The sequence below is a fragment of the Falco rusticolus genome, chromosome 3 (assembly GCF_015220075.1).
Source record: "Falco rusticolus isolate bFalRus1 chromosome 3, bFalRus1.pri, whole genome shotgun sequence".
In the NCBI taxonomy this organism is placed as follows: domain Eukaryota; kingdom Metazoa; phylum Chordata; class Aves; order Falconiformes; family Falconidae; genus Falco; species Falco rusticolus.
The window spans coordinates 42,056,789-42,073,904 of NC_051189.1; the positions used below are offsets into that span (position 1 = coordinate 42,056,789).

The 17,116-nt window shown below is 40.3% G+C and overlaps 1 protein-coding gene and 1 long non-coding RNA gene across 2 annotated transcripts in view; one reads left to right on the forward strand and one right to left on the reverse strand.

The window, feature by feature from the left end:
- Window positions 1-12,359, forward strand: part of CPA6 (carboxypeptidase A6) — an 84,841-nt gene extending 72,482 nt beyond the window's left edge. The window contains exons 9-11 of the mRNA XM_037381724.1: window positions 4,142-4,344; window positions 9,291-9,375; window positions 10,979-12,359. Of these exons, the coding sequence (XP_037237621.1) occupies window positions 4,142-4,344; window positions 9,291-9,375; window positions 10,979-11,166 (476 nt within the window). The 3' untranslated portion in view covers window positions 11,167-12,359. The remainder of the gene's footprint in view (window positions 1-4,141; window positions 4,345-9,290; window positions 9,376-10,978) is intronic.
- LOC119145329 lies at window positions 208-15,363 on the reverse strand. The gene is made up of 3 exons (XR_005103390.1): window positions 15,078-15,363; window positions 5,933-6,122; window positions 208-1,844 (listed from the first exon to the last, which is right to left on the reverse strand). It is a non-coding gene; the product is annotated as an uncharacterized LOC119145329 (long non-coding RNA).
- Window positions 15,364-17,116: the final 1,753 nt, after the last annotated feature.

Below are 17,116 nucleotides of genomic sequence, written 5' to 3' on the forward strand. Positions count from 1 at the left end.
TGTCTGAGAATATTTTAAGGCCATTATTATTAGTGATCTAATAAAGAAAGAAGGTGCTTCTATATGCATGGAGATCCAATATTAAACTCCCAGCAGTTCTGTAAATATTTTCCTAAAAATTGACCTCATTTTGGCATAGAGAATGCAGCAGCAGTGAAATATTAGCAAACGATTTGGAATTGGTCCACTGAAGAAGAAATGACATTTTATTAAATCTTACAGCAGGACAGGGCGACTCACACATGAGTAAGCAACCATACAAGTTCTGGTGCAGCAGAAAGTACTAGCACTTTGTTGTGAAATATGGCAATATATACCTTGTTCTGCTGACCTGCTTTCCCATCTTGAGCAGCTTCCTTCACCTCTCTGTGCAGCTGTTTTCTCCTCCAGCATTCATCCACCTTCCTTATTTATATTAAAAACTCGTAAAGTCATAAACTGTGTTTGCATATTGCTACCAGAACAGCCCTCCCTTCAGCCCATCCTTCTACTGGAAGCCTCTAGATGTTTCCACAGTACTCCTGATTACTTGCATAGGCGTAAGCACTGTACAGTCTAGCTTGCAACAATTAAGTAGATTTTTGAGAACTGTAAGGATAAAAGTGAGTGTGAATAATCTGCCTTGGGAGATTAGAAATGAGGTGAGAGTGAACAAAAGTGTAGATTCAATACAGTATGGACCTGTGAAATATGCTTCCAATTTTTCCTAATTCTACTTGCAGTAAGCAGAGGACTGACCCACAAGCAGTTACAGAAAGCCTGTGTTAGCTGAGAACCCCTCCGCTACCGAAGACAGTCCCAGGGCTGCTATCACTATCTTTAAGGCAATTTTATGCTGCAAAAATAATGTAAAAAAAGAACTAAAGTCCTGCATCACTGTTACCATCTTTTACTTAAACGCGCAAGTCACAACCGCAGGCATTTTGGGAACGTAAGTTTACGGTTCAGAAGGTAGGCACTGGTGTAGCTGGAAGGAATGTTCTCTTACCAAGTCCTCAGAGCCATATTAGAGGTATCTTACCAGTGCAACATTAATACTCACACAGCGCATTTTCTTTCTAGTCCTAACTAAACTTTCTTGGATTCACATCACTTTGCTCCTCCCTGTTCCTGCTCCCTAGTCAGTGTATGAAAGCACACTTCTTACTCAGTCCTGAAAATGTTAGCTTAGTTTTCAGTAAAAAACATTTTTTCTAGGCTGTGTGAAACTACAATACACACATGCATTGTGTGTTGTGATCCACTACTTGCTGCCTTTCTCCCCTGCACCAGACATGAAAGGCAGATCCTTACCCCAAGTTTAAACAATAAAAATTCCTTCAAGGTTGCTCATCATCCCACCAAGCACATGCTCTGCTTCCCTCACTGGACCCCAAACTCTGCCTGATTCTCTTTTGCCAGAGAATAAAGAGCTCTTTCATGAACTAGGCTGACTGGTGCTCAGAAGATCCTCACCCAGCACCCCATGTTCTCATTAGTCTGACGCTAAATGAGGCAGAGAAGAATCTGGATCGTATCACACTTTGAGGCTTGGATAATCATGGTGTATTTAACATTTAATACTGCATATGCTTGTAAAAACCTTTTAATCCAGTTCAGTTGCACTTAGAGTTTGCAGACAGGCTTGAACTTCACTGTGGGGCTTCCAGGCAGGTGTGTTGTGGCAGAATCTGACCCCAGCAAAGCCACTGAATGCTACCAGCAGTGAGCAGTATTCCTTCTGCTTTCCTGTTCCCTTCTAGTGTAGGACTTTGATGTAAGCTTTATGATGTTGCTTCTGTATTCCCTAGGGACCGAGAAAAGGGCCATATCCCTGATTGTCGTAGACTTCACTTTGCAGCACCCTGTATTCAAAATAGCACACAGAAATTGCTCACAGACCGAGGCAAATACTGACAGCAAGATCTCTGCATAGAAATGATCCTTGCAATATATATACATGTGCAATAACTAGCAGAATGATTTTATGTCCACAAAATAAATAGCAACTTTAAAAGCAATACTGAGGTACTTAGAACTAAATTATGTCATAGGGCAAATCTACTTAAAGGGGTGGCATCTGAAGCCCCCAGGAGAGCAGCAGTGGGAGTTTTTCCAGTGGATCCCCATTTCCAGTGTACTCCATCGCTTACTGAGGACAGTACCTCATACCGGCAGAAGCGGCTGCAAGGAATTTTGAGAATCATGCTCCAGCTCATCCATCCTCCCAGTCTTGCTTCTGTACCAAAGCATTGGTTTTATCAGTCTCTGCACACATTTCCTTTGTACATTTGATCTCATGATGTATGCTGGAGGATATCTGTCCTCCCCCATTATGCTATCAGGTACAAAAATAGGGCAGCATGGCAACATTTTATGCAATCCCATTTTCTTCTGACTAACTCAGAAATTCAACAGGAGTTGATACGTACTGTATTGGGTTTTTTGCTTCTTGTATTACTTTGACAGAACTTCCAGAATGAAAATTGAGGATATCCTGACATTATCGAAGGCCACCACAGAGACCCTCTCTTTTTACTACCAGCCAGCTTCACTTAAGGAGAAGCATTAATTACAGCTGGGATTGCAAATGGCTCACGATAGTAGGCTGGACAGTTTAGAGAGGTTTTTCTTCACTGAAAGTCACTAAACTGAGTCATATTTTACTATTTGGTCATTCTACCATTAGCTTGTAGGATTCTGTTGTTTATTAACAGTGACGTCCATTTTCATGATTCATTATACAATGCTGTTACGTGACATGAAGTATCCATTAAAAAAAAGCAAAGGCTCCAGAGGCTATGTTAAATAGCTCTTCTTTAGCTATATTATCTGACAAGACATGGAGGCAGAGTGCTCTTGGGATTTGGATGACTTGGTGGCCATCTGTTCTGCAGGGAGGAGACCATCTGCCCTCTGTATAACCCTCCCATATCCGCTGCAATCTAAGCACTAACACATTTTGAAATCACCTGTGGCCACTGAATGGTAGCCTTAATTTTCATATTACAAATGAAGCTGCAGCATGAAATTGTTTCACTTTTTAATTTTTTTGACATTGGGTTGATTGACTAACCCTGTTTTAGTTCATGTTATGGCTTCTCACATGTTGCTGTCTTCTTATTATTTGAAGTTGGCAGTACTTATTATACAAAGGAAAGCTAATAAAACACTGCATTTGTAAGTCCCTGCTGACACCAGGGAATGTTACAAAAAACCCTATTATTATTTTGCGGGTCAGCATAAAACATGAGGCATTTTGAAATCACAGTGGATAAAAAAGTGGCGTGGATTTGCATAAATATTGTTCTTTTAGGCCTAGGCCCTACACTGTAAATGAGACAGTGGCTTAGATCCAGAATTGCTAAATGATAAAGGAGGCACTACCACATCATCTTTTCTGAGTTTCATCTTTCAGTAACTCATGGGCTATTACAGGCAGGCTACACTTTGCAGCTTACTGCCACCTGAGCAGGCTGACGTAGTGAAAGATATCGTCACAACTGAACCACTACCCCAAACCTGAAGGAAAATTAAGCCCTGTGCAAACTGAGATGATTTCTATTTTAGCTAACTGAGCAATCATCCCATGTGTCTTGTCATTTTTTTCCCATAAGATTTGCAAGAGTAAAAATAGGCAGTAGTCAGGAACTATTCTTATGTTTTAAACCAGTCTCTAAAATAATGCCTGTTGAGGTTATTGTAACCACCACTGTAGTAGCTAGTATGTTAAAATGCTCTTAAAGGCTAGATTTGTCTCAGCAGTGACTAGTGAAAGAGGTGTAGCTCTCTGATTTCAAATAGACCAACTGAGACCCTTCAATAGTTGTAATACTGGAATGCTATCATAAAATGTGCTGCTCATATGGAAAGCCAGGGAAGAAAATACCGTGAAGTCAGGCTTTCCTTTTTCTGTTGGGTTAAAAATACGTCCTCTGGGGAGAACTGCATGTAGTTAGCCAACTGGCAACTTGGTGTGTCTACTAGATGAACAAGCGAATAGCTGTACTGAGGTCCCACTGGCTCGTGGCCATCAGTCACAAGCAAGCTTGTTCATTGCTTGTAGCACTTTTACACATGGGCCCCCACAGGCTGAGCCAGAGGTTGACCCCTGGAAATTCTGTGTGATTGTTCACCGTCAACTTTCTCTTTCAATCTCTAGACGAAGGTGCTTCATTTCACCCATGTGATGACACCTACTGTGGTCCCTTCCCTGAGTCTGAGCCTGAAGTAAAGGCTGTTGCTCATTTTCTCCGCAAACATCGGAAACAAATAAAAGCCTATTTGTCCTTCCACGCATATGCACAGATGCTGCTGTACCCTTACTCTTACAAATATGCAACTATTCCAAACTTCAGCTGTGTGGTAAGTACATTAAGACTTGGGAGAATATGTTTCTCTATATAATATTTTCTGTTATGTTTTGTTTTGAGAGGAAACTTGTTTCTTCGATACTTAGCACAGATTTAATATTCAGCAGTATTTATTCTGGATTTGCATTATTTCTGGTTATATAACCTTCACTTAGTGAGTCAGCAGTGATTTGATTAAAATGGTACGGTGCCTTCCATCCATCAGTCCCTTTAAATTACTTTATAGGATAAATCCCTGGGGTTTAATTATAGTTATTAGCATTTTATTTAATTAACTGTAATGGAAATTATGTAGTTAAGTCCTTGGGCATCTAGCTGAAATTCTGTCCCTTCATGCTCAGAACTTAAAACACTAGGATCACGAAGATCATCTTCAATGTGATGAGCAAAATAAAATTGAAATGGTTTATGTTTATCAGTTGGAGGTGAAATCTCATAGATTTCACCAAAAGTAAAAATTTGATTGCTTTATGTATTATCCTGCTCAGACATAGTGTTTTTAACCCTTTAAGACAAGCAGTTAATTAACAGCAGGGGCTTTATTAGAGGAATAAATTAATAAGAATATGGTTTTTTGATGCAAGCCTACTGATTTACAGGTATTTGCATTTCACATATTCCACGCTCATCCAAATGCAGAACTGTTGCCTTTGCTTGCAGTCTGTCTGTTTATAGCCAGCCTCCTGTACATAAACCCCTCCCTATGGCTTATTATCTTAGGGAAACATGGCTAAGCTTTACTTTCTGTTTGCTCCTGCTCACAGACACACATTGCACCAACCAGTTGCAAGCCGCTTTCTTTCACCCTCCATCCCCAGTAAAATTACATTGTCCACTTATCTCCCATACCTCCCATTCTGGTCCTGAAAGTTGCAGTGACTTTTAACTTACTAGTTTAAGCTAGTTTATTCCAAAGGGGCTTAACGGCACCTTAGATTTATCCTGTGCAGAATAAATGATGTTGTCAGCCCCTGGAGCTTCACTGATGTTTCTTTTAGCTGCCCTCTCAGGAGTCTGAGCAGCCAGCACTCCACAAACCAAAGTCGCTTTGTGAGAGTTTATTTCTATTAAGACACTTAATTTCAGCAGCTACTAAAAATTCTCCTGTCTGATGTCATAACTGGGAATAGAGCAAATCAGAAGTTAACTAAGCAGCCAGAGGAGCTAAAAATATGAAACTTGTGGGGAGTGACCACCTAGCCTTGCAGTGACTGTGAACAAATCCATGAATCTCTTTATGCTACCTTCTCCACCCTCTTTTAGAGAATGGCAAAGAGAAAGGAGCTTCCCAAGTGAAATGGTGGCTTTTACTCACCAAAAAACATAAACTGGGAGTTTAAAACCACAGGATTTCATTCCTTTGAAGATCAGCAGGTGCAAGAATATTTTTGTAAGAACAGACAACACAGCAGAAGGTAAAGACAAGGTGTTAGGAAGAACCAGCATCTCCTCTGCAAGTAGTTGATTACTGGGTATCTGATGAAAATACCCAGAGTAATGTAACGCAATAATAGCAAACACTGTTTCAGGAAATTCATTGTAAGGAAAAGGAGTCTTTAACTGAGATATTTCACACATACCAGTAAATCTTCAGTACATGTTGTTCTTGTTGCTCAAGGGCTATTTCCATTCTGAGACAGGGAGTAACTGCCCCTCAGCACACGCTATCTTTCCATCCACAGATTTTAGACCAAAGGAACCCAGTTTTTGATGTGTAGTAGGTGTGAGACCTTCGATCAGGCTTTTCGTTAGAGGGAGTGGAGCACAGACCTAACAGGACAAAGAAACACACTTTTTTAGACAACAGCCCTGGAAAAATGGAAGCCAAATCCCAGTTCTAAATATTGTGCCAGTATTTGGACTCTTTCCTTGTTTTTATTGCAGTAGGTCAAAAAAAGAACAGGGAGGTTGGAGTAAGAAACTGAAGTAATTTCCTGTTACTTAGAAAGCTTGTTATGGGGATCATAGTGAAGATGAATGGAATACTGATGCTTATTTATTTGTGTGTTTTATCACTTCTCTACAGCCAAATGTGCCATCACCTGGTGGCTCCTAAATGAATAGTCTTTAATATTTGAAGGGTCTAAAATGGTGACTTAGGCTGAAGTTTCAGATTCTCCAGTTCTCTTGGAAATTACAGTGAGCTGGAAAGTGGCAGATCTCTGTTTCCTGCTGCTGATGGAACAAGCTTTGTTGGTCTACACAGACTGCATACAGTGGACAACTGCAGGATTCCACATGCACAGCAAACAAACATTTGGTGCTAAGAGGGGGCCACAATTAATCCTGAGCAGAAGAAAGGATGTTTCTGTCTGGGTCGTATCATTCTAGTGAGCTGTCAGTTACCAGCTCGATTAAAGTGTTCAATTATTCAGAGTTGCTTTGAAACTGGAGAGCTGCGTACTGATCACAACATGCATATTCTGTTCTAATTTAGGCACACCTTTCTTATTAACACTCTCCTGAAATCTGTTCTTTTAAGATACTTAAAATGAAAGTGCACTTTGAGATTGAAAAACAAGCAGAAACATTCACCCATCTCGAGAGTTTTAAATTTCAGCTACTTTTGATCCCTTTTCTTCCTGTACAGTTGTTTGCCTTACTGTTCGCAATGAACTTACATGGCATGACTGAGTTTGTGTATGTCTTGGTAAAAATCATGTAATTTTATGTGAAGCTTTCTCCTTGAGGGTGTTCAAAGGCTGGTTGCCTGGATTTAGTCAGGATCCAGCCTGCACGGTACGATGCAGTTGAGAACTGTCCCCTTCTTTGGGCATATAACTCCAACAGTGGAAGCAAGCGGCACCCCTCAAGGCTAACAGCATTGAGCTCACAGTGCCCACGGATGCCTGCCTACATGGTGGATGTGGACGTGGACTTGGGTCACTCCAGTTTGGCCTCCAGATGGTTGCTGCCTCTGCACAGAACCCAGTACTATTGTGCTGGTTTTAAATGGGCATTGCCAAGCTACTTCCTCAGAAAGATTTCAACAGAGCTTGCTTCTGTTGTCTCATTGTTCTACAAGGTGTAGCTCATGCACAGGGAGTGTTCTCCTTCATGACTATGTTCTCCTTTCCATGGCGCTTTACCAGGACATTGCTGTCTGCCCATCTCAACTCCCTCAGCCAAGCCCTGCCTCCCACTCCCTTGGCATCAGGCCTGTTGTCAGGCCACCCCAGCTCCGCACCATGGCCCTGGGACGGTAAGCGCAGCTGCTCGCCAAATTTCTGTTGAGCAACTGAGCCTGGTACCTGGGGCTTCGATGCAGGCACCAGACAAAAGCCCCAGGCTGCAGCTGGAGCTCTCCCCACTCCCTGGAGCCCTGTGAGGCCCCACCACCACTGCTAGGGCCATGCACTGCCACCCTGCCAACCTCATGTGGTCTGACACCTCCAATCCCTTCATTGGTCTTGTGTGTCATGATTCACAGAAGTTGAGGCATCTGTAAAAGGAGTAAGAGTCCCAAGTGACAGCACTTTCCCCTTTCTCAGACCTCCTCCCACCTCATCTTTGGTGTCAGGGTGAGTCAGAGGTTTCTTGCCAGTGACCACATCCCAACCCAGCAGAAGTTCCCAGCAGCACTGACTTCGGCAGTCCCTACCTCCACGCACTCATGGAGGTGGCAAGAGGAAGAGAAGGGGCAGGCTGAAAATGTCAGTCTCCAGCACTGTCGTCCCTGTGCTGGGGAAAAAAAAAAAAAAAAATCTAGTTGTGCCTAGTGGATTTTTACAATGGAGTAGAAGTGTGCTCTTCCATGTGCTAAGAGCAGTTCTCAGTGCAAAATAAACTCTCCAAAGCCCTACTTGCTGACCAGTAAGTGAAAATGAACATTTGTATGTTTTTTTCTGAAACGACATTTTAAAGTGGTTTTCTCTGGCTTCTTTACTCAAGGTAAGGAGTGAGTTCATGAAGAGCTGCATAAACTGAAAGCTACAGCTCTTCAGTTCACAGAAATAAAACAACTAAAACAACCATTGCAGCTTTACCCAGTGGTTCAAAGTCCAGCAGTTTCTAGCTCCAGATGTTCATTTCCCACTCTCTGCAGGGAGATGGCTCTTTTTTCCTAGATATTCCTGGCCTTCGCTGTACATTCTCCATGGATCCTTTCCTTTGGGATCATGATACTCCTTTTTCTTCTGAATGCATGCGTCCCTTTTCTGAGTTTGCATGTACTATCCATGTGTGACCCTCAGGATTTGCCATGGGCCAGGCCTTCAGCACCTAGTTTCACAGGATACCATGAACCTCCTAAACAGACTGTATCCACATGGATGTTGAAATGTAGGTGCTGATTTTCCCCGTAGGGTACTGAAGTCACATTTCTGTAATAGTGGAAAGAATTATCCAAGCCTACATCATCTGGCCCCAGAGAAAGTTAGACCAGCAGTGAGCATTCACTTGCTCATCAGAGATTCAGGAGTGGAATCTGCCTCTTTCTTTCTTCCCAGTCTGCTCACTGCACCACTGTCAAGTGTCAGCAAGAGATCATTTCTCCTTCACAAATCTAGCAGAGATGTGGTTTAGTGGACTGGGAAATGCATCCACAGGTACTGGCAGAAAATGCATGCATGGCTTTTAAACAGCATAGAAAAAAGAGATTATTTCATCTCATGGTCTCACATGTTGCCTGAATTTGTTGTGTCACTAAATTGGTATATATACCTGTAATTACAAATGCGTAATGGCTGATCATTCACAGTGCAGTGAGCTGCTTTATGCCATGAAAATACTGAACCAAGTTTTTCAGGGAATTAGGGAACTGCTGTCAATAAAAATAAATAATGCATTTATCCTTTACAGTAATTTTAAATTAGCTGCCACAGACTCACAGAACACAGCATCACACCAGAACTCAATGATCCATAGCTCAGGTTCCAATCCCATTACAGTATTTAATTCAGAGTGTAATTTATGTGTTTGTTTTTCTACCCCCCACAGGAATCAGCAGCCTATAATGCTGTTAATGCTCTTCAGTCAGCCCATGGTGTAAGATACAGATATGGTCCTGCATCTAGCACTTTGTGTAAGTTTTCCTCTGGCACAGGTTTGTGACTTTGACCTACCTATAGTAAGAAGATTACCATTATTATAATAAAGGAAGCAAACACTGTTTAAAGTGAACTTTGTTCCAGTTGTGGATGGTGAGGAAGGCGGAAGATGAAGTTTAGTAACAGATTCAGTCTGTTGATTGCGCTAAGATTAACTCAGTTGATGCAATAAAAGAGATTAAAATCCAACGCATTGGAGACAAGAAAGCCAGAAAATAACATGCCCAGAACATATAAACCCAGATTTTAAAAAAAAAGTAAAAACAAGATTTTAAAAACCATATATTTATCAGATACTGTAAATGCAGTACTAAGTTATAAAATATTTGGGAGGAAATAATTCAAAGTAGGTTTCATTTTTCACCATTACTTTGCCTCTCCTGTGCTATTGTGATAGATACAGCTATTCACAGAGCTCATTCTAAAAGTTAGGGTCATGCCTTTAAAAGCTGGGTTTCAAATGTCTCTGTGTCTAGGTGATGATAAATGATGACAACAGTATCTTTATTTGGACAACTTCCATTTTTTCAGAGAGAGATTTCAAATGCATTTTTCCCTATAACAAAATATCTTTAAAATATGCCTTCTAAATATGTAACAACATTTGTCAGGCAAACTCCACGAAGACAGGTAAGAGAAAAAGAAGTTCAAGGGGTTTCAGCAACACACTTTTTTTTTTTTTTTTTTTTACTGAAACTATGAGGCCTGAATGCTCTCAGTAATGATAACAGACATTGAAAAAGTGAGAAACTTCAGTAAATAGCAGGTTTTTTCGTAAGTAACTTCCTGCATCTCCTCTGCTGTTACTGTGTTTTGGCTGGAGCTCCACTTCATTGTGGGCCTCCACCTCACAGCACGGCCACCATCTTGTGCTCATTACAGTGCAGTCAGTCACTATGTCAAAGGAAGAGCAGCATGAATTAATGCCAGAATTGCGCAGAAGACAGCAGGCCACATGGGAGATGGATCTTTATATAAATATGAATGTCTTGGGTAATCAACATATGGAGATAAGAAGTACACTTCCTCAGCAAGGTTTGTTAATATTAGACACCACCTATGCAAATGCTTTCATGCTGTAAGGAAATGGTGAGAAAACAAGACAGAAATGAAAAGAATTGTAAAAGCACTTTGAAATGGAGAATTCAGATTACTTTGTTAGATTTCTCCATTCCCCCTGCAAAGGAATTGCCTAAAAAAACAAAGTTAAACCTAGGAGCATGCAGAGCTCCAGTCCAGCTGGGAGATCCTTGTGGAAGCAAAGGTTTAGACTACCCTCACCTGCGGACAAGAACAGTTTGAGGCTTTATTCTAAATGTTCTCTTTTATTAAAGTTTTGCTTTACACAGAAAAGTCAGTTATTAATTTTTTTCCTGTGAAAATCAAGGGTCTAATCCATATTGTGGAGAGTGCCCGTGACCTTCTCTGAAGGGTGTTCAGGGTCAGGGCAAGCAACAGTTGGAGCTGCAAGTATATTCACGGAGTTCTGGAGACAAGATACCACAAGAACGCTCTGGTGCTTTCAGCATGACCTGCATTTAACATTTTTAAAAATTTTCTCTGAATTTCCTCTTTCAGATGTGAGTTCCGGTAGTTCTATGGACTGGGCCTACAAAAATGGCATCCCCTACGCGTTTGCCTTTGAGCTGCGTGACACAGGCCATTTTGGATTTTTACTTCCCGAGACACTGATCAAACCAACCTGCACAGAGACCATGCTTGCAGTTAAAAATATAACTCTTCATCTGCTGAAGAAATGTCATTGAGAGCTATTTGTAGGAGCTGGAAGTGAGCGTTTTGCTCCCAGCGCTGATGCCTTTCAGTGTGTCCAGTTGCCATTCTAAGCCTGGCCACTTCAAAATTATAGAAGCTAATGGGAAATACGGTATTGCTTCTACCAGATTTACTTGTGGGAAATGGAATAAATCATTTAATACCTGCTCTACAAAAGCCCATAAAGCTGATGTACTAGCTTAGTTACCAGTTTGGTGTAAAATAGTCTGTCCTTTTTGCAATAAAGCTTTGATTCTGCAACTTCAGTGGAGCAGGTCCAGGTCCACATACAGGTGCCTGAAATAAAACTCCACTTCCAGACAGTCTGTGGCCTTACTCCTTTCCCTAACGGGAAGATTTCCCTAAGTTTCTTCCCTTAATCTCTCGAACAAAGGGATGAAGTTTACATTCATGTATATGTGCTCTGTGACGCAGCACAGGCCTGTGTCTATAGCAGTAAATAGCATATAGTTGCAGCTGGCTGTGCTACAAGTGGCAATGTGGATTCCTTCTGCATGTATACATACTTATATATGCACTTTTGTGACTTTTTTTCATGTAATGCAAGAATTTGACCCAAGGTTTCCTTTAACTGTTCAGAGAAACTTATTTCCAATTGTATATATTGGGGTGGACTCACAATCAACGTATTGCCTTTGAAAATGTAACTTCCCTAGAGATGCGTAAGAATTATAGTGAATTATTATTGAGACATACACTACTGTGCTTTATGGAGAGACAAAGCATTTTGCCATGACTTGGAACTTGGAAGCTGGCAATCAACTTGGTGCATCTGGGTTCTGCTCTAGTTGGTGTCTGCCCATTTCCACCAGCCAGGGATCTAGCCTTAAACTGTAACAGCCTGATGTTAAGGGATGTTTTATTTATCAGTATTCTTGCAGTGAGTTATGTAGCTCTGTGGCTATGTGGCTGTTCTTCTTGGAAGTCATAATTTTTGCATGTTTCAAAGGAATTAATAATAGATTCTTAAATGAGATGGAGGTGAAAGCAGAAGCTTTACAGCTAAAATACAGTGAGTAAGTACCATGTTTGAAAGAATAATAATGAAAACACAGAAAATACAACAACTTTTTGAGGGGGGTTTGGTACTTTTAAAATACTATTTTTTTATCTTATTGTATCTGCAAAAGCATATATTTTACTTTACTAATTTTGAATCTAATCTTATGCCATAACATTAAATAAAACATATTTGTTAATAAAATCATTAAATGCTTTTGAAGTATTCTTCATATTTCATGTAATTGTTAAAGCTTTAGTTCAAGGATGTAACACTTTTGCCCATCTGTAAAATGTTAACAACATCAAGGATGCAATATTTTACAAAACCTACATCCTCTCTAAATAAGTAATTGAACTTAGCAAACAGACAACCTTTATAAGACTAGGAAGCACCATCTTTAATTAAGAATTCCATTGTTTTCAGGACTGCAAAAGACAATCAGTGAGGAAAGCTGACAGAATTGCATTCTCTTTTTTTAACATTTTGTTAATAAAAAGTATTTATTTCAAACAAGCTTTCTGAAAGCTTGTTCAGATTTGATTCGTTCACACTTGTTTGAGTAATGTTTCTATTCTGGCTTAATAAAAATCTAGGAGACAGAGGCTCTCAAAATATCTATCCAGTAGTCATTTCCAATTGCTTATGACCCTAATCATTAAATATTTTTAAGGCAGAAATAACTGTCTTCTGCTATGCACAGATTCTTGCCCTTGGCCTTGATAGTGGTGTAAATTCAGTATTAGCACCAATTGTTATTCTGGATTTAGGTGACAAGACTGAACTACTACAAGGACATAAGAGACAGAAGGTGAAGGACAGAAGGCGTAAGAGATGCCTGATCAGCATGAGGCAAGTTTACCTCTGGATTGCCGCAGTACAAACATTTCCAAGTATGGGCCAGGAGAAAACAGATTCAGATGTGATGGTTATGATTCCTGCCCATAGTCCCAACAGTTTGTCATATGAAAACATTTCAGCTTTATCATCATACCATCACATCCCCACTGGTACTGAAAAGTAATTGAACTCTTGGAGCAAGAAAGGAAAAAAAAACCCAAACCCAACCCTCTTTTATGTAACAAAAGGATCTAACATCGTAGATCTAGTTGACCACCTTGGACAGGAGTAATTGCAAGTATTTTTAATTTGTCTTTTACATTTAGAAGTACTTGATAGCAAAATCAGCCCATCAATAAAGCTACATCCTGGTATCTGGATTGACTCGGCCTGAATACTGTGTATTATGTGCAACTGTAAACTCTGAGCTGAGTTTTGAAGACCTGTGCAGGGTAATTCAGTGCCCCATAGCTGAACGCAAGTGTAAATAGTGTCTGAGCCCTTTAATTTCAGGGTCACTAAAGCTGATCAGAGAGACAGTCACAAGAAAAGAACAATCCCTATTTCCTGAATTAAGAATTCGTAAGACAGTTTATCAGCAAGAGTGATTCTAAATAGGGTAGTTTACCCTAAGGAAAGAACTACTGAAAAACAGCTATTTGGATATGGAATGACAGCCTTTGCAACTTACAAATGTTACCTCCCTGAACAGCCCTTTTTTATCTCCATAATTGCTTGCTTCTTTTCCCTTTCTACTCCTCTTCAGCAGTCTTTATTGCTACAGGACAACTGAATCAATAACTGGTTTTGAGAAAAGTGAATTTATTTTATGATCATAGTTATAGTTTATCATTCAACACAATAAAAAGTATGTGAACAGCAAAACACTGGTTATTAACCAAGCAGTCAAAGTCACATACATAATGATTATGTGAATTCCAGGAGTTGCACTTCCATTGATTATTGATAGAATAATTATAACCACTTTTCTAACTTGGAAAAAGTGCTCAGACAAGCTTTTGTGAACATCCGTTATGGTTTTTGATAGCTTTTATTTTTTATAAACAAAACACCCAGATTACTTAATGTGAAGGAAACAGGCCTCTTCAAGTCACCCTTCCCAACAACAAAATAATTATCCCAAATTACCTTGAATCATCATTCATAAATTGATTTAAAAATTGGCCTTTATAGGTTAAAAAAGATATTGAGTTTGCTTGCATGCCTTAAAGAAAACACAGCTGATGGGTGTAGGTCCCTGTGTGTTTTTCAGAAGCTGCTTCAAAAAGGCCGGTGTATTTGGTCACTCGTATAACACGTAAGTCCTATGGAAAGCTGCAATTCTTTTTTGAAATTTCTGGATTTTGAATAGAAGGAGTTCAGATGACATTACGTGCCAACATGCATTTAGTTCGAAGCACCCAGTGCAAGTCCATTGGTCTATAACAAACTGCAACATGCAGACTGCACTGCCTGCTCGAGAACTGCACAAAATAACTGTTTATTGAAAAGACTGCATCGCATTCTTAAGGCTGCAAAGAAAGCATTACATTTCCTACCAAAAATAAGTTTCTACTCAACTATCCTAGTTTATTAATGTAAAACAATCCCTTCCCTTTTTTATGTTTACATTTGATTTAATGTACCACTCAAAGAATAAGATACTCAGTAGCATTGGTAGAGTAGTTAAGTATTTATGTAAGCACCTTGATCTTTCCTTTGGCTGTGCAAATCTACTGTATCGTTTCCATAGCCCACTGTTATATAGCTGTCACATTCATTGTTAAAAAACCTCAGTCTCACACATAAATGACTTCATGGTTTTTTACTTCTGTGCCTAAAAGCCCAATATTACTATTTTCATGCAGTTCTTAACTGATGGTAAACCACTAGAATAGTATCTCAGATGCATAGAGATATAACTATCCCTCTGTGTAGAAAACAGGCCAAGAGAACAGAAATTCAACTAAATTACAGAGCCTTTTAAAATATAAACCCTGTGACATTAGCTATACTTCTTTAAAAACATTTTTAAATGCTCACCATACAAAATACCTTTTCTGAGTTGAAAATCTGTCCACAGAAAACACAGGCCATTTGATGTGCTTAATGTATGCCCGATTCTTATTCAGGATAAAAAATTAAGGTCCAAATAGCTGTCATTGCTGCCTCCTTCCGTGTGTGGAAGGAGCTGGGTGTGGAGAGAGCTGCCTTCTGGCTGACTGCATCGATGCACTTTCAAGTCCCATCAGCACCCTGAAGTCAGGAGCGCTGATGCCATTGGCGGCTCTGTCGTGGAGGAAGGTGAACAACTCCAAAGTGGTTTTCACAGTCCTTGGCTCAACACGCCTGTCTCCCTAAGCGGCACGCACTGGATGTTGGAAATCCACAGCCTTAGGCTGCATGTGGTGTCAAAAAAGCCTGCCTTACCAAGCTCTTCTGTTAATATCTGCAGTTTGGGATAAAGTCACTCCAGAGCCGTGGGCTAACACGTGGTTCTCCTTAGCAAATGATGTTTAGGGCAAAGACATTTAGAAGAGGTAAATGTTTAGCCCATGATGCCTGTCAGGCTTGAGCAGTCAAGCAGAAAGTCTCAGCTCTCTCCATTTGCAGATCCTTTCAAGCCCTCTCCTGAGAGACTGGGTCAAGCACGGCAGGGCTTGACCTTGGGTTTAGACATCAGGGAATGCACTCATAAATACAGAATCAAATGTTAATTTAAAAAATCTGCCACTGTCCCCAGCCATGCAGAAAGTACACTTTGCCTGCAACAAAAAAAATCCATCCATTGCCATAAAGACATGGAGTAATATATTTCATCCATCCTTCCTGCCTGCTCTTAAGAGGAGTCCAGCCACTGTAGCACTGCTTGGCGTTATTGAAGAAGACAGGCGGCAGCATAAGCATAACAATGAAATATTTTAATCTACCCTCAGGCCTATAGGAGCATATGCTTTATCTCAAATAATAGGTAATGGTTTGCGAAATAAATATTGTGCTACAACTGCGAGCAGGTGTTTTAGTCTTTCGTACTGACTACAACGCGCCCGGCTATTATACCAGGATGGCTCTGTGCTGGGAGGGCTGTCCCTTTTTTTAACCAAATAATGAACCCTTTTTCTTTTTACCGATTCTGAGCAGAATATCAAGTTAAGTCTGAAGATACATACACACAAAAAAGTCTGAGGAAGTTTCATTTTATAACAGAATTTTCAATTTTCTTGAAAATAATGAATCACAGCCAGAGTTTTCAGGTGGCTTATTGTTTTCAGCATGCCATAACAGAAAAAAAGACCATACAGCAGCCTGAAAAGCTGAGCAGAAATGACTTCTATACTTGCTGTTTCATTGGCCTTGTTTCATTCTACTTTCTTTCTAGATTGAGAAAGTCTGGCTTAATTGGGCTGAAGTGAAGGAGTGCAGTCAAAAAGCTGAGTGTAAAGGGTTCTGTGCTTAATGAGCTAGAAATAGCTACTTTTAAAAAAATCAACTTGGTACACTTTAAGTTCTTTATACAGACTAATTGCTTTACTCTGAATTAAATTATCACACGCCCAGAGCTTGGTATGGTTTGGAAAAAAGTATTGTTATTTTCCCCTAACCCAGCCAGTTTTCTAAGGGTTAAATGGGTGAAATGCCTGCTAGTGTGGTAGGAGAACCAGAGCTGCTCTTTGGCCTTGTTAGCACAGACTCTGTTAAAAAGACAAAATATACTGGAGCTTTCTCTAACAGGATAAATTTGCTATATCGTGCTGCATGCACCTTCATTTCTCTTCCTCCATTTCAAAAAAGAAGGGAATACTGTCTGTCAGTGACGACTTCAGGCTATAAAAGAGCCTAACTTTTGGTACTAAATTTAAACCATGAACCTGTTAAAATGTGTGAACTTCCCCACATACCTACGCAGATCCATTCACACACAAACAAGATGTCTGTCGGCACAATGTGTACTGTGTGATGGTTTACGTAATGGTGTAGCTGCAATTCTTGGCAACCACAGGGCTGCTGATAGCAGGCAGCATGTGTTCAGCATCTCTCCTAAGCCTGCTGTAAGCACACGCAAGTTCAGCTCGCTCGGCCAG